The sequence below is a fragment of the Schistocerca serialis genome, chromosome 1 (assembly GCF_023864345.2).
Source record: "Schistocerca serialis cubense isolate TAMUIC-IGC-003099 chromosome 1, iqSchSeri2.2, whole genome shotgun sequence".
NCBI lineage: Eukaryota > Metazoa > Arthropoda > Insecta > Orthoptera > Acrididae > Schistocerca > Schistocerca serialis.
Window position 1 is genome coordinate 356363139 of NC_064638.1, and position 18837 is coordinate 356381975.

Sequence of the window (18837 nt, forward strand, 5' to 3'; positions counted from 1 at the left end):
ACATCTCTGGTAGGTGTGTACATTTCTCCAGCCACCTGGTGGGATAAAGTGTTCTGCTCTTGAAAATTCCTTTCATAAAAAATGAAAGAATCCAGTAATAAGGATAGTGTTTTTTTTTTCATGTGTACAATAATTTTAAGATAATCAACTGAGCTTCTCAGCTTGGCAGTTTACAGTCTGCATTTTAAAGAATGCATGCTATATCGCTGTAGTGCCTGGACAAGAAGCTATAGCATCTGCAGCTGCTAGCTGTTTCATACAGAATGATCCATCGAAAATTCTTGTGTATATGCAATGGAATATGAAATTTTCCATAAAAAAAACTTTTCAAACAAAGCTGCACATAGGTAGATATTAGGTACAGCTAGTAAAGGTTGATAAATTATTTAATTGTGTACAGGAGGCATAGTACAAATAAGCTGATATCAGATATGATTTCAGTGCCCAAAAAACTGCATTATTACCTTTTCTTTATTTGAACTTACAACTTGTCGCTTGAATATGTTTCTTATATTTCATTTTATCTGTATGTACTATCGTGTTATAATTTCGTGTTTTGACTCGTTCCACGACCATGGAGACTTCTCCTTAATTTGGTCCCACGGAACAATAAATAAATTTAAAAAAAAAAATCTACAGAACTACAATTGTACACAGGCACGCACCTCTTTGTCTGAAGCAAATTGATGGCCAAAAACATCTTTCTTCGGGATTCCAATAAAGGGAAATCCAATGGGAGAGATTGGGACTGTATGGAAGATGTGTAACGGCTTCCAAGTGAAACATCTGCAGTGTAGTCGTAACAGGCATGCCTGCTCTGGGAAAGCCATGATGACCTTTTCTTTGACTACAAGGGCCTGCTGTTCATTGACTTCCTGGAACACAGCACCCCAACTAATGCACGGTGATAGTGTGAACACTCTGCAAAAATTAAAGCCAAATACCAAAGAATGTTGACAGGCAGCATTGTTCTCTGCCAGATAATGCCAGCTCACATGTTGACAAGTTTATTCCAGTTATTTTGGCTAAGCTGTGAATAGTTTTCTAAGAAGACTTACATATCTTCCATACAGTCCCAATCTTTCCCCGTGCGATTTCCATATTTTTGTAGCCCTGGAGAATGACATTTGTGGTCATTGGTGTGCTTTGGATGAAGAGGTGCACGCCTGGATACAGTCATGTTTGCAGAGGCAATTGCAGACTTTTTTCCATGAAGGCAGTGACAGTCTTGTTTCATGGTGGGATAAATGTATTAAAAATTATGGTAATTTCTTTTGAGATAATAAACAATTTACTTACTTTTTTCCAACTATCTTTTTTTCATTTGATTGCCTCTTATATGATATTTAAGATTTTCTTTTCAAAGTATTTTCAATGATTTTTTTAAAAAAAATGCATTTGAAATTTGTTGTAGGTAATATCACTCCCACAGTTGAGCTGAATGCATTGGCAATGAAGAGAGGGGAGCCAGCAGTTTATACTTTCATAGAACCTCCACATAACGGAACACCGCACAATATGTATTTGCCTCCGCCACCTCACAATTTTAATTATAGGGGAATGTATAATCAGGTGAGTTTCGCCATACTGAGCTCCATTTATTTACTTGGAAGGTATCTGGAACATGATGGAAATTTAGGAATACTTTTAAATTCAGCAAATGATGTTTTAATCAATACTGTAAGGTTTTAAGTTGATTTTAATTTTTGTTCATCATGAATGGACAAGGTATTTCATCATGTACAACCAATATAGCTCTTTTGCCAATCATTTATTGAATGTCTTCATGTAAAGGGTTTGATTGTGATAACAGTCCTCTATTAGTTGATAGTTTATCCAGTAAATGGGGGAGACCAGTATCTTCTAATGAAGAGCAAATGCTAATGAATCATAACTGTGTAGTCCATGAGTTTTAAGAGTTACAATATTAAATTGATGTGGCGGCTTTGTATGTTGTAGGTATGTACTGCTTCTGTGTTATTGGAAGTAGTGCTGACTCATGTCCACAGGGTTGGTCTCTACATTTACATATCGAGTTTGATGCCACTCGGAAAAATTAAACAAATTTTCATGCTTTATTCGGTGATGCGTATATTTTCATGAAGAATGGAGAATGGAACTGAGCACATTAATTGTGAAAGCATTCAGTTGCAGGCTGCTCATGCTATAAATGTGTCTGTGAACTGCTTAAAACACACTGGGAGTGGTGGCATTAGGATTGGCAAGGGAAATTTACCAAGCTGGATTAGGAACATTCCAGGAAAAATGTGGGAAATTAAATTAACAATTTTGATAAGTGTGCCTTTAGATGGAGAACATAAAATTTTCCTAAAACATGATAACTACTCAAAGAGGAGATAGCCCTTTAGGGCAGCAGCTAGTCACTGCAAATGGTTCATTTACGATACCAAAGGCGGAGGGAAATGACTAGTAATAATGTTAGAGTAATAAAGAAACATGTGAAACATTTAAAGTTTATGGAATTCTTAACCGAAGATTAACATAAGGTCATAGATTACCTCCTAACAGTTTAGATTTAAACAGAATGAAACTCCACATGACTACATTGAAAAAATATCCACAAAACAAGAATTTTAAAACACATCACATCGCAGCTAAAGTGATGGAAGAAAGATTTCTTACTTATTTCAGTCGATTTTGTAAATGTGAGATGTATTATCTTTCACTGAAACAAAGATGTATATCTGACAACTGTACCATATGTCATTAATCTATAGAACAACAATAACAGTAGGAGTAATAGTGAAAGTGTTGGTAACAATAATGAAACATACTGTAATACTGCAGTGATTGGAATCCAAATATTGTATGTTGTTAGCATTGGAGGTCATGGCACATGTTACAGACGTGAATAACAAATGCGCATTCTGTCCCACCATCCACTGTGTAGTTTCCAGTGCACAGCTGCTAGCTGCTTCTCCTGAAAATGCCATACGCCAGTTATAAAAAGTCCCCCCCCCCTCCCTCCCTCCCTCCCTCCCTCCCTCTCTCCCTCTCTCCCTCTCTCCCTCTCTCCCTCCCTCTCTCTCTCTCTCTCTCTCTCTCTCTCTCTCTCTCTCTCTCTCTCTCTCTCTCTCACACACACACACTCACTCACTCACTCACTCACTCTGAGAGTATGTTTTTCACTCTGGAAGATTTTCATGGACAGGAAATTGACATATATTAGGAAATTTTTACAAAATTCAGAGAGATTCACAATTGATCAGCATCTATTGTGACAATTGGTAGCAGCCCCTCAACATAAATAAATAAAATGTAATGTAATGTGCATAGACAGACAATACGAGGATTTTCGGATGTGCAATTTGCAATTAGTACTTTGGAATCGGTTAAAACCTTCAAGTATCTAGGACTATATGCCTCCAACAATTTAAAGTGAAACGACCACATTTGTGTAACCTTGAGGGAGGCAGATGCTGGTGTCTGATTTATTCATAAAATTGCAAAGAATATGTCACTCAGATAACAATCATGCAACCAATTCTGGAGGATTTTATGTCTGCTTGGAAGCCTTACTAAGTTGGATAGAGGGCTACAAGAACAGCTCCATGCTTTCTCACAGATTTGTGTGCTCAGAGTAAGAATGTCTCAGAATTACCTTATGAGTTTCAATGGGGTATGTCACAGGAATGGTGTTGTGCTTTGTGGAGACATTTACTCACAAAATTCCAAGAACTAAGCTCCAGAGTAAGTCAAGATACTATTTGCTCCAACATTCATCTCATGTAGGTGTTATGAAGCTAAAGCTAAAATGAAAGAAATTTAGGATCACATGTGTGTGTGTGTGTGTGTGTGTGTGTGTGTGTGTGTGTGTGTGTGTGTGTTTTGGGGGTAGGGGCAGGGGTTGTTTGTCAATCTTTCATGTGTAGCAACTGTATTTGAAATAGGACGTGATAGAAGTGAAACTGATATACTATGAGCCTTAAAATATCCATTAGTTTGTGGATTGTAGATGTAGATGCAGATGCGGATGTAGAATTGTGTATTTTAATGTTACCACTGGTATTTGTTGCTGGAGAGGATTTAATCAGGGTGCCAATTCCATGAACATTGTCAGTGAGTCATCTGTTCATAATTACCTTTACATTTAAATCTTCTCTTTCTGCACTCATGTCACTCCTTGAAGTTTTGGTCCTAGTATGAAGTGCCACTCGTAGCTATATCGAACTTCTTCACCACCTTCAGGAAAGCGCTGTGACAATGGAAAATTATGTTTACTACCCACTAGCTATGAATCGCATAACGAGTTCATCTCAAAATCCTTCTGTATTTAACAGTCCCCATAACACTTTCAACATATCAATTAAACATTTACATTTAAGCTCTTAATAAATAACCTTGTCTTCAAACAGATTGCTAGTATCCCAAGGTCAAGAATTAATTAATTAACTCATTCATTAATTCCATACAATCTTCTTCCTTTTTTGTTTTTTGGAACAACAGCAGTCGTCATTCCGACCTCTTCTTTATTGACATCCGTGACACCCCAAGTCGCAACGTCAGACTGTAAATGGCTCCTTCCCACCTTTAAAACACTAGCCATCTGTCATGCCTTGTGGTGGTACCGTGGTTACATTTACATTTTGTACCTGAGCATAAATAAAAAATGTGCAGACAGTAGTTGGTCTTTCCTGTAGCACTGTTACCATAAATTAAGGTTTCTACATGACCCATCTTTTGTTTGCACAGTAGGAAGGAAGTGGGGCATGTTGCTACCTTGAATAGCTACATGTACCACTACAGTATAAATTGATACTGGATGAGAATGAATAAAATATATTCTGGCAGTCATCTCCCCCCCCCCCCCCTCCCCTCCCCATAATATTAAGTTATTTTCAGTGTGAAACATTTTAAAGCAAGGTGCTGCACACAAGGAAGTCTGTTCATGAAGGGCTTTTCTCGTGCACACCACACACCTCCATGTTTGTCTCTTCTTTGTTCTGGGTGGCAGAAGGTCTGTAAAATGCTTGGCTGTAAGGTGTGTTGCTTTCAGTGTTGTAGGTGTGCATGGTACTGATGTGGCAAAGATATGGCCAGTTGTTCGCCAAGACTAATGGTGAAGTTCATTCTGCTTTGTTTGCCATTGCGCTTCTTGTACAGAGCATGCAATGTCCAACTGGTGGAAAACTTGCGATAATATTTTTTCAGCCTGCTCCTGGCCACCTGGTAGCCATGCAGCTGAGAACCACACCTATCCACACCTCCAATGTTGTTCTTGTAATCGGTGAACAAGTCCCTCCTTCGAGTGTACATTTAAAAATGTATCATCAGGGAAGACGCTGACCACAACAACACCTCTTTTGCGTATCATTTCATTACCATGTATTTGTCTCTATACCTTGTCCCCTTTTCTCAGCATTTTCTTTTTGATGAAATCAAGGAACCTGTCCCTGTCTTGCCACATTGTGCCGACAACGTCGGTATTGTTGCTGGTTAGTTTGTCACCAAATCTGGATTGGTGCACCAGTTGTCAAGATAAATGCAGTAACCTTTCTTGAGTAGATCACATGCAAGCTCCTGAACAATTTGAGAGTTATTTTTTCCACTGGATAGTGGCTACATAATTAGTGTCCTTTCCATTGTAAACAGTTAAGTCCCATACATACCTGAAGCTGCTTTCAAAGTGTTCATAAAATTTGATGCTAAATCTGCTGTGCTTTGATGGAATAAATTGTCTCCGCCCAAGTCATCCTTTCCAGAGCAACAACAATTTCTCAACGGTGATGTTCCTTCCTCGTATGTGTACTGACCTATATTTACGCTGCAGATGATCCATAGTTGGGTGAATTTTGAATAGTTTGGGTGAGTTTAGAATAATTTTCTGCTTACAGTACCTAGTGGATCAAGCGAGTTAGTGTCACAAAAGCGGAGAAATTTCAGTAAAAGATGAAACAACCTTTCACTCATCAATATCCTGAAGAAAGTTGTGTCAACTGAACCTCTCTTTGAAAAGTACTATAACACTACCGTCTGCTACTGCTGTACCATAACCTTAAAGCTGTTTGGTTAAAGCAATTATGGAATAAAGCAACAGATCAATGTTACCCTCTGAGAGGAATTTTGTTAAGTTGACCATGTTGTACCTAACGGAGGTGGCTTATCGGAAGTGAAAGTCAGAATTACGTGAATATTTGAACAGTAACAACCAAAATTTTGCCTATCTGCACTGTTTAACTGATAAAGAAAACGGTCGCCAGCCTAACTAGGCAAGAGAATGATTAACATTCTCGTTCAAGAAAATAGTTATTAGTAACTTTAATAGATAAACACAACCTATACTTTGTCACACGCGAGTGCAGTGAACTCTGACACATACATATGTTTACGGTAAGGTTGAAACTAACAGTTAGAGCAGCACAAACTATTTGCAAAATTATAACAGATACTGAAACACACTATTACTTTCAGGGCTTACACAAACTGAAAGGTTTTTATAATGTTATTATTACTATTCACTGCAGAATCATTAATTGGATATAGTTTACGTCTCTCTCAGTTAAATACTTTATTATTTAAAATGAAAGTTAATTGGAATCCACTGAAAGGTTGCTTCTCACTATCATTCGAAGAAAGAAATTTTGATTTTCATAATTTATGGTCTTTCCGGTACTTGTTACTCAGCATGAACACAATAGACAAACTGTGGATCCAGTTATACTATTAATATGCACTTTCAATACACAGGAGAGACAAACACTTAGCAATCATGAACATATAATTTCCTACTATTGCAGTTTTCCACTTTTATTACAGTGAAACACAATGTTGACAAAATTGCAAGAAACTGACTCACCTTTTTGAATTTACTACAGATATCAAGGTGATCATTTGCTAAGCAAAACTTTATAAACCTCAATCTTAAGAACTTTTAATTTTGAAGTTGGCAACAGCACTTTAATAAGCAGTTTTAATAGGAATATTTTCAGCAAACAACATTTACTTTAACTCACTCTCTTGCCACCTTAATTTTAACTTTCTTTTTACTATGTTGAAGAGGCATTAATGAGCAAAATATTGGGCTTTAATGTTCTTTTAGTAAGGACACTCGGATATCACTTTAGCTCAAACGGAGAGGAACCTGAGAGGTGTTATGATGAGGAAAAAAATCAGGGTAGGTACATAAATTCAGATAAAATTTACCTTATATTTGAGCACACTAACACATCGATTAAGCTGATCCTTCACTGTACATCATTATAGTATTACATTACAGTGATTGCGCAACGTGGTGGCAACTGCATGTTGATAGGTGGATTCGCAGACAGAATTGCTGGACTCTGTCATTTCTTGGTGGCGACGACAGATACAAATTCCAGAATAGTTCCAGCTATTTATCCATCCATCCGAGGCATTGGAAAGCGGCAGGAAAAGCCTCTCTCGGAACCAGCACGATATGCAACATTTACATGACAGAGCACAGTTTGGTAGCTCGTCCCCGACTGCTGGCTCGTCCCCGACTGACTATTAGTTCCACCTTTTCTACATAGGCCAACCACAATTTGCGCGCGCTACACAGTTCCGTTCCCGAGGGGAACGACTACACCGTTTACATACAAACTAACTAAGAACCCTAAGTGAGGATCAGCAATTTACATAACAGCAACCAAATGCATTAAATAAAACAAAACATTTACACATATTGACATCTCTACAAAAAATTATTCACACAAAATTACAATTATATACAGTAAGTTTTGTTCCCTCCAAATGGAACAAAGAGTTTAAATGAAAGATACACTACTTTGCATTGAACCAAACCATGACATCAAAGTTTGTACAAAGAAAGCAGTATACAATTCTGTGTTATCTATTCAATCAAACACATTTACAGAAGCTCAATGATGTAACATTAAATGAAATAAAAGCAAAATAAATCCGTGGAGTATTAGAGCTATGGTGTTACAGTACACCATGTGTTCTAATTTGTGAATAATTCCTTCAAGGATGAGCATTCCAGTATGTGTTTTTACCTCATCCCTTGTAGTATCCTGCCAACTGTGTACCCTGAAGCATGCTGTTATATTGTGATGAGGAGCTATGAAATGTTGCGCACATAAGTTCACTTGTTCATCTGTGCACAAAGCATCATGCATAAAACACACAAAACCACTCATCACATCATATTGTTTTATCAGTACGCAAGTCGCTGAAGTGGCGTCAAATCGAAAGACTTGCACCCGACGAACGGTCTACCCGACAGGAGGCCCTAGCCACACGACATTTTTATTTATATTGTTTTAGATGCTAGCTGTATAACTACTACCACTAAGAAATATGGATCACGAACAGAACTAGCACGCACAAATGCACTAGGTACCATCTGTTGCAGTAGTGTTTTGTCGTCAGATGTTTCTGAATCGAAGTCGCCTTCACTAGCCTCAACATCCATATCTTGAACACTTTCAAAACTGCCATTGAAATTACCATCACTATCTAAAAGCAGCTGCTCTATCTCTGAATCTGATAAATGACTTCTTTTTGCCATTTCAAAAGACCACTCACTAATGTGGTGGTAAAGGCAGACGAAAAAGGTGTGCTTTTTGCAGCTGCTTCACAAGATGCATACCGTCCACGCACACTTGAGTGGAAAATGTTATATCTAGCCCAGAATATGCTGTGTTTGCTGATGAGAGCTGACATATATTGGACAAAACTCAACTAGTGCCACAGTTTCAATGGCAGATCGATAACTCGTAATTTTCACAAGCTACTAGCCACAGAAGGCAGTGGACAGATATATCCATCCAACCATCTGTGAATTAACAGAGTGGTGACAGGTATTTCCATTATACCCATTTAAAGGATTAAGAGACAGTTGTGTCGAAACATTATCAAAAAGGACCTGCAACTGTATCCTTTAGTGGCCCTTACATGCTCAATATTTTATGCACGATACTGAGTATTGCATAATAATATTGACCATCAGAGAGCAATATTGACCATTTGCATAATATATTGAAGTGCTCGGCAGATCTTTAAAAATATTAGTGCCCACTTAATGTCTTGTACAGTGTATTGTACCATTTAAGGATGATATTGTGCAGTACTGGCCAGTTCCTGTTGAGACTTCATGATTTGCAGAGATGCAAATAATGCATACAGTGACACCATATGAATGTGAATACACCAGGAAAGAAAGTGAAAGGAATAATCTCTTTAAGTGCATTCTAGGAAGTAGATTTGTTACATATTTAATACTTTTTAGTAATTAGCTGTAAAAACATCTGACAAAAGTATAAATGTAGGCAAATAACACTGCAACAGCTTGTTTTTTTGGAAGCTTGAAGTATTTATTGGAAAAACACATAACCGCACTACCTACTGGTCTTAAACAATAATATATCTTATTCCTTTGAGGTTTACAGATCAGTTCCATCAGCGTGGAAAGTGAAAGCCGATGAGTGTATGAATATTATCTTTTCTATGTACATACGGTGTAACGGAGTTCATCAATATTTTGAAAGATTCCTCATTAATCTTTAAAAAATTCTGATAGTCATATGGCTCTGTTGCAAGCTCTCTTAATATGTTTGTATGCCCGTTTGTAGAATGCTTTCCAAGCCACTTATTTCCTCATCACCTCTTCCTCTTGCTTTTCTTTTTGTATCATTTAGCGATTGCTTTCATAATACATACAAATTCTCAAGGGTTGGACGAAACACAGTGCATACAGTGCAAGAAATGCACATTTGAACATAAATGCAAATGCTAAACCAAGCCTGCAGGTTGCGCTGTTGTATTTGATCACAGGTGGCATCTGCGCAATGTCCTCAACATGTTGCAAGTGTCAGTCATAGTCAGAATTGTGTTTTGCATAGTTGATCTGTTGTGTTGAAGCTTTAATGTGGATTCGAACATGGGCAGATAGATGGTACTCATATGGTGGGGCTTCTGTAACCAAGATAGCCAAAGTGTTTAGTGCTTCAAGAGGCACCATATTGAATATTTATACCACATACAGGGAACTGGGAAAACGTCATCAGTTAAGTCACTAAGTTAACAAAAGTATATGTGGAGTGATTGTGATGGACAGTCATGAAGAGGATTGTAATGAAAAATAAAGAGGATGACAGCTGCAGAAGTCACTGCAGAACTGAATGTCTCACTTGCAAACTCTGTCAGCACGAAAGCAATGCAATGGGAGCTCTAGAAGCAGGGCAAACTGGAATTAGAAAACCACAAACAGTGATGTAACTGCTTGTAACAGGAAAATACGGTGCTGAAACCACAGAACCTGGACTGTGTAGCAATGAAAGAAATTCATTTGGCCGGATGGGTCTTGTTTAACAGTGTTCCCAACTTCTGGCTGAGTTTGTCCCAGGAATGAAATGTGGCAGGGGTTTGGTGATGATTTGAGCAGCCATATTGTGGTACTTTATGGGTTCCATGTTTATTCTGCAAAATCACATTACTGCCAAGGATTGTGTGACCACTTGTGCGATCAGCTATATCCCATGGTACAACTTTTGTTCTCCAATGGTGATGCTGTGTTGCAAGCTGACAGGGTCCCTGTTTACACAGCTCATGTCATCCAGGACTTGTTTTTGTGAGTAAAAAGGTGAATTATCTCTCCCCTGGCCACTGCAGTCAGCAGATGTCAATATTATGAGCCTTTGTGGTCTACTTTGGAGAGAAGGGTGCATGATCACTTCAAACCTCCATCATCGTTACCTGATATTGCCAATATTTTGCAGGAAGAATAGTATAATATTCCCTTGAAAGTCGTAGGACCTGTATTTATCCATTCTGAGACAACTGCATAACAGGATTCCTACACTGAATTAGACATGGTAATTTGTTGTGTTTACATATTTTTGTACATCACTGAGCATCAACATTTTCACTATGAAACTAGAGTTCTAAATGACACAGTGTGGGCATAAATATTGTGCCACTCTTGGCCTCACACTTTTACTCAATATGTTGACGTAGTATCATTGCACAATAAATATTGAGCCTGGTAGGGCCTCGTTAGAGGTTTACTGTTGCGCATGAGTTAAAGTGATCAAACAAAATTTCTTATGTCAAGTTCACTGGTGGTTCCTGAGTGAAATGTAAACATGACTTCTGTATCTACAGTTTTCAATTTCTTCACATACCCTGTCAGGGTATTTGAACTCACAGAATATGCAATATTATGCATCAGAAAATGCCCATCAATACAGTGAAGCACTGTTGCAGAAGGGTGTTTGGTGCACATTGTTTGGTGTCTACATCACAACACAGTTCTTTCACCAAACTGTTAATACTAAACAGTATGTCCAGAAACTGTGCAATTCATATGTATAATGTTTTCAGAAACATTGAGCTTTGACAGTCTGTACGCAAGCAGTCTTATTGTAAGTATTTACTGCACCATTTTACTTTTGCCCACCCTGTGTGTGGTAAATGGTATGTTAGAAGGCAGTAATGTAAAGATTTTGTATTTCAAATGGTGTGTACACTTCCACATGTAGTTATGGGTGTAATTAGCTTCAGTCCAGACAAAGACAATTTAATTTGAATACAGTTCAATTATATTTTGCATTAGTGACAGGCAAGTTCTAAATATAATGGGAAAATGTTAATTCATTTTGTGGTTTGATCGAAACAACTCCACCACTTGCCATTTGACTGCTGGAGGAGATCTATATGTACAGTCATTCAAATAAGACCACCATCTGCTTCCCCCTACATGTTCCGTAAGCTACCATATGGTGTATGGCATAGGTTACCATGTACCACTATTACTCATTTCATTTTCCATTCCACTTACAAATGGAGCAAGGGAAGAAGACTGACTGTATGCTTCCATACATGCCGTAATTCCTCTTTTTTCATCTTTGTGGTCTGCATGTGAAATGTATGTTGGCAACAGTCGAATTGTTCTTTGATCAATTGGAAGTGCCTATTCTCAAAATATTCTCACTTGTATTTCATGAAAAGAATGTTATCTTCCTTTCAGGGTTTCCCATCAGAGATGAGCTATTCTTTCCTAAAACTCTCCCAGTAAACTGAAGTTGATGTGACCGTGTCAAGCAGCACATCACTAATACAGTATTCAAATATTACAGGATTGTTTTTCCTACTTGTCTGCATTAACTTACATTTTTCTACTTTTAGAGTAAGTGGCTATTCATGACATCAAATAGAAATTGTGTCTGAGTCATCTTGTATCACTCACTGACCATACTTTTCAATACACTACAACATTATCATCAGACAGTTGCAGATTGCTTCCCACTCAGCCCATCAGATCATTTACGTATGCAGAGAACAAGAACAATACTATCACACTTCTGTGTGGCATTCCTGACGAATACCCTCGTCTCTGTCGAACACTCACAGTCAAGGGTAATGTACTGGATCCTATTACTTAAAAAGTCTTCGAGCCACTAACATATTAGGAAGCCTGTTCCATATGGTTGGACAAATCATTAACAATGAAGATGGCATGTAACATACATCAAATTGGCATGAAATGTAGTAGCCACTTGTATATGCAATTGATGGGCATTTTACTGCAACGGCACAAAGTTTGTAGGAGTAACGCCATCTACCTTTTATATTTAATGAAAGATCACACAGAAGGTTTCTCATTCAGAAATTGCATTTGAATGTTAGTATATTAAGTAAAGTTTTGGCAGAATGTAAATAATTTGGCATTAATGGAAACCTCTCGTCAAACACTAGAAGCATCGAGTTGTCGTCAGGCATACAGGAAAAGAATGAAAACTGCTAGCTTTTGATCATGCCCCACATGTACAGCTGACACAGTTTAACTCCATTTGAATGAATTATAGCTAAAGGGATAAGAAAAGAGTGTTTTCCCTTAAAAATAAAAATTTGATTGGATGGGATGAAATATCTCCTAGAGCAGTTAAAACTGTTTCTAATATATCAGCATCTCCATCTGAAATAATAAACCAGTCATTTGAAGAAGCATGTTTCCCAGATGCTCAAAAGTACATAGAAGTAAAGCAATTATTGAAGAAAAGCTCAAAGACACTGTAGGAAACTACCAACCAGCAAGTCTTCTCCCAATATTTTCAAAATAATCCGAAAATGTTGTTGTAATCCAGCTCGAGAATTTCATGGCAAAACCTAGTATCATCACTTCAAATCAGTTCGGCTTCTAGAAAGGGAAGAGTACAATATGTGACATCAACAAATTTGTTGAGGAAATTTGCTTATCTCTGGACAAGTCTCAAAAAGTCACAGCTATTTTCTGTGACCTTATGAAGGCTTTTGACTGTGTAAACACTCTCTACTGTTACAGAAATTAGAAAGAGACGGAGTAAATGGCAGTGCTTTGAAATGATTCAAATCATATTTAACAGACAGAAAGCAAAGGATAGTTGTAACATCAGGTACAGGAAATTGTTTCGCAGAATGGAGAATTATTTCACAGGGTGCCCAACAAGATTCCATTTTCAGCCCAGCTCTGTTTTATTCTAGGTAAATGATACAACATTGTACTCATTTTTATTTTCAGATGATGCACCTGGACTCTTTGAAAGTGAGACCTCAGAACAAATTCCCCAAAGAGTCATTGACACTCTAAATAGTTCACGATATTGGTTTGATGTAAATGGATTAAAACTAAACATGAAAGGGATGTTTTTAGAAAAATGTTCATCCTGGTCTTCATGTATAAGCTACTTGGCAAACAAGCTAAACAGTCTACCACTCACAATGACCGAATTGTGCTACGCTCATGACATTGACACTAAGAAAGTTGTTTGCCACAGTTATTTTGAAGCCGTTGTAAGATACTGAATAATCATTTGGAGGAATGCAAGTAGTGTAATTAAATATTATTATTTCAACAAACTATCATTAGAAATATGTGTAACATTTAGCCTATAGAGTCATGCTGACCTTTATTCAGGATCTAAAAATTTTAACTATTTCATGTATTTACATTTTGAATTTGTTTGTCTTTATCTGTACCAATCCAGTATTATTTATAGAAAACTTTTTTCAATATATGTATGATACAAGAAACAAAGATAATTTCATGTTGTCATCTCATAGACTAAAACTCTTCTCCCAGACTCCTCAACATGGCTATGAAAATTAATAATAAATTAAAAATGAAAAACTTTCACAGTATGGAAATAAATTTAACGAAGATAAGATTACATGCCATCTTACTGCAAAAATGTTATTATTCACTCATGGAATTTTTAAATGATGATGAAGATGTCTTTATAGAGTAATAAAATAAATTATAATGATTTTATAAATTAGGATTGTTTTTGTCCTTTGTTTGACACATTTATGTATTTCTGGTTCATTATGTATACTGACAAGTCTCCTGTAGTGTGAGTCAATGTGTGTCATGTTGTTGTTGTGGTGGTGGTCTTCAGTCCAAGGTGGTCTTCAGTCCAAAGACTGGTTTGATGCAGCTCTCCATGCTACTCTATCCTGTGCAAGCTTCATCATCTCCCAGTATCTACTGCAACCTATATCCTTCTGATTCTGCTTAGTGTATTCATCTCTTGGTCTCCCTCTATGATTTTTACCCTCCACACTGCTCTCCAGTACTAAGTTGGTGATCCCTTGATGCCTCAGAACATGTCCTACCAACTGATTCCTTCTACTAGTCAAGTTGTGCCACGAATTTCTCTTCTCCCCAATTCTATTCAATACCCCCTCATTAGTTATATGATTTATCCATCTAATGTTCAGCATTCTTCTGTAGCACCACATTCCGAAAGCTTCTATTCTCTTCTTGTCCAAACTATTTATCATTCATGCTTGACTTCCATACATGGCTACAGTCCATACAAATACGTTCAGAAAAGACTTCCTGACACTTAAATCTATACTCGATGTTAACAAATTTCTCTTCTTCAGAAACACTTTCCTTGCCATAGCCAGTCTACATTTTATATCATCTCTACTTCGGCCATCATCAGTTATTTTGCTCCCCAAATAGCAAAACTCCTTTACTACTTGTAAGTGTCTCATTTCCTAATCTAATTCCCTCAGCATCACCCGACTTAATTTGACTACATTCCATTATCCTCGTTTTGCTTTTGTCGATGTTCATCTTATATCCTCCTTTCAAATACTGTCCATTCCATTCAGCTGCTCTTCCAGGTCCTTTGCTGTCTCTAACAGAATTACAATATCATCGGCAAACCTCAAAGTTTTTATTTCTTCTCCATGGATTTTAATACCTGTTCTGAATTTTTCTTTGTTTTATTTACTGCTTGCTCAATATACAGATTGAATAACATAGGGGATAGGCTACAACCCTGTCTCACTCCCTTCCCAACCACTGCTTCCCTTGCATGTCCCTCGAGTCTTATAACTGCCATCTGGTTTCTGTATAAATTGTAAATAGCCTTTCGCTCCCTGTACTTTACCTCTGCCATCTTCAGAATTTGGAAGAGAGTATTCCAGTCAACATTGTCAAAAGCTTTCTCTAAGTCAACAAATGCTAGAAACGTAGGTTTGCCTTTCCTTAATCTATTTTCTAAGATAAGTCGTAGGGTCAATATTGCCTCACGTGTTCCAATATTTCTACGGAATCCAAATTGATCTTCCCTGAGGTCAGCTTCTACCAGTTTTTCCATTCGTCTGTAAAGAAATCGTGTTAGTATTTTGCAGCCATGACTTATTAAACTGATAGTTTGGTAATTTTCACATCTGTCAACACCTGCTTTCTTTGGGATTGGAATTATTATATTCTTCTTGAAGTCTGAGGGTATTTCGCCTGTCTCATACATCTTGCTCACCAGGTGGTAGAGTTTTATCAGGGTGGCTCTCCCAAGGCTGTCAGTAGTTCTAATGGAATGTTGTCTACTCCAGGGGCCTTGTTTCGACTTTGGTCTTTCAGTGCTCTGTCAAACTCTTCACGCATTATCATATCTCCCATTTCATCTTCATCTACATCCTCTTCCATTTCCATAATATTGTCCTCAAGTACGTCGCCCTTGTATAGACTCTCTATATACTCCTTCCACCTTTCTGCTTTCCCTTCTTTGCTTAGAACTGGGTTTCCATCTGAGCTCTTGATATTCATACAAGTGGTTCTCTTCTGTCCAAAGGTCTCTTTAATTTTCCTGTAGGCAGTATCTATCTTACCCCTAGTGAGATAGCCCTCTACATCCTTACATTTGTCCTCTAGCCATCCCTGCTTAGCCATTTTGCACTTCCTGTCGATCTCATTTTTGAGACGTTTGTATTTCTTTTTGTCTGCTTCATTTACTGTGTTTTTATATTTTCTCCTTTCTTCAATTAAATTCAATATTTCTTCTGTTACCCAAGGATTTCTACTAGCCCTCATCTTTTTACCTACTTGATCCTCTGCTGCCTTCACTACTTCATCCCTCAGAGCTACCCATTCTTCTTCTACTGTATTTCTTTCTCTCATTCCTGTCAATTGTTCCCTTATGCTCTCCCTGAAACTCTGTACAACGCCTGGTTTAGTCAGTTTATCCAGGTCCCATCTCCTGAAATTCTCACCTTTTTGCAGTTTCTTCAGTTTTAATCTACAGTTCATAACCAATAGGTTGTGGTCAGAGTCCACATCTGCCCCTGGAAATGTCTTACAATTTAAAACCTGCTTTCTAAATCTCTGTCGTACCATTACATAATCTGTCTGAAACCTTCTACTATCTCCAGGCCTCTTCCATGTACACGACCTTCTTTCATGATTCTTGAACCAAGTGTTAGCTATGACTAAGTTATGCTCTGTGCAAAATTCTACCAGGCGGCTTCCTGTTTCATTTCGTACTCCCAATCCGTATTCACCTACTACGTTTCCTTCTCTTCCTTCCCCTGACTATTTAATTTTCGTCTCCCTTCACTATCTGAATAATTTCTGTTATCTCATCATACATTTCATCAGTCTCTTCATCATCTGCAGAGCTGATTGACTTATAAACTTGTACTACTGTGGCAGGTGTGGGCTTTGTGTCTCTCTTGACCACAATAATGCGTTCACTGTGCTGATTGTAGTAGCTTATGCACACTCCTATTTTTTTTATCCATTAGTAAACCTACTCCAGCATTACCTCTATTTGATTTTGTATTTACAACCCTGTATTCACCTGACCAGAAGTCTCGTTCAGCCTGCCACTGAACTTCACTAATTCCCACTATATCTAACTTTAACCGATCCATTCCCCTTTTTAAATTTTCTAACCGACCTGCCCGATTAATGGATCTGACTTCCACGCTCCGATCCGTAGAACGTCAGTTTTCTTTCTCCTGATAACGACGTCCACCTGAGTAGTCCCCTCTCGGAGATCCGAATGGGGCTCTTTTACCTCCAGAATATTTTATTCAAGAGGATGCCATCATCGTTTAACCATACAGTGAAGCTGCATGCCCTCGGGAAAAATTACGGCTGTAGTTTTCCCTTGCTTTCAGCCGTTCACAGTACCAGCACAGCAAGACCGTTTTGGTTAGTGTTACAAGGCCAGATCAGTCAATCATCCAGACTGTTGCCCTGCTACTACTGAAAAGGCTGCTGCCCCTCTTCAGGAACCACACGTTTGTCTGGCATCTCAACAGGCAACCCTCTGTTGTGGTTGCACCTACGGCGTAGCTATCTTTATTGCTGAGGCACGCAAGCCTCCTCACCAGCAACAAGGTCCATGGTTCTGGGGGGATGGGTGTCATAAGACAATAAAATTCTGATTCTGCGCAGGTTTGTGTGTGTGTGTGTGTGTGTGTGTGTGTGTGTGTGTGTGTTTTCATACTTTTTTGTGCCTTTCAGTGACTCCACACATTTGAATGTTATTTGTTTGTGAGGATTATTGTTAAGGAGAAACCTCTACTAACGTGTTGGAATTTGACAGCAGCAGGATTGGGAACTATTAACACTGCATTTCATCATTTTGTGATGTTGCTACTTGTGTTGATGGGTTCAAGAGGGTCGTGCTCAGTGCCATGTAGGATTTCAATGGTCCCAAGGGACTAGCACCTTAGAGGAGATACTTCTAGTTCAGTGAGCCAAGCAGGATCACACAGCCATGTCAGATACATTGAGTCAGGAAGTGAGAGAGTTTACAGCAAAATAAGTATGCACACACATAGTGTGATGATGTCTGGAGTACCATGATGCTTATTGTTACGTGGAAGCAGAGAGAGATGTACCAGCAAACAACTCCAGATACAGGAATGGCACCACTCCATCTCTCCAGACAAATCCTCGTTTTACGTACAGCATCGCAGTGGATGCATGTGTGGAGGCTACATGGAGAACAAATGTTGTCACATTTCGTTCCTCGTAAGGATCAGCTGCCTGATAGAAGAGGTTGCCAATGGGTATGCCACATGATCATCTGTAGTATGCAGAGCCAGTAACTTGGACAACAGCCATTACTTTTCTGATGTCTAGCTGATGCTATCTTCAGTGTCCCTGTGACGTTATCTTTCAGTAAGATAGCATAAGACTGCATGTTTCCTGTGCTGTCCAGAACTATCTTGATACCTAGAGTGTTAGTTGGATAAAGAGAAAAATCTTCTCACTAAGTGGTGGCAGGAGAACACACACATGAAGTTACTGAAATTTGCAAGCTTTCAGAACCAGTGGCTCCTTCTTCTGGTAGGGGGCTTGAAGGGGAAGGAAGAGCGGTGGAGAAAAAGAGACTGGTGAATTTTAGGAAATGGAGAGATTTCAGAAAAGTCACCCAGTAACCAGGATCAGAGGAGATATACCGAATGGTAAGTTGAAGGGGAAGAAGGAGGGATAAAGGAAAAGGACTGGTGAGATTTTGGAAATGGGGAAAGTTCAGAAGTCGTCCAGAAACCTCGGTTAGGGGAGACGTATCAGACGGTAAATCTGCACTGACACAGGGTTCTGGGTGGCTT

The 18837-nt window shown here is 38.4% G+C and overlaps 1 protein-coding gene across 2 annotated transcripts in view; it reads left to right on the forward strand.

Moving 5' to 3' along the window:
- Positions 1-18837, forward strand: part of LOC126470176 (double-stranded RNA-binding protein Staufen homolog 2-like) — a 257254-nt gene that overhangs the window by 76615 nt on the left and 161802 nt on the right. For both annotated transcript variants that reach the window (XM_050097836.1, XM_050097827.1), the window contains exon 6: positions 1415-1572. In XM_050097836.1, coding sequence (XP_049953793.1) covers positions 1415-1572 — 158 coding nt within the window. The remainder of the gene's footprint in view (positions 1-1414; positions 1573-18837) is intronic.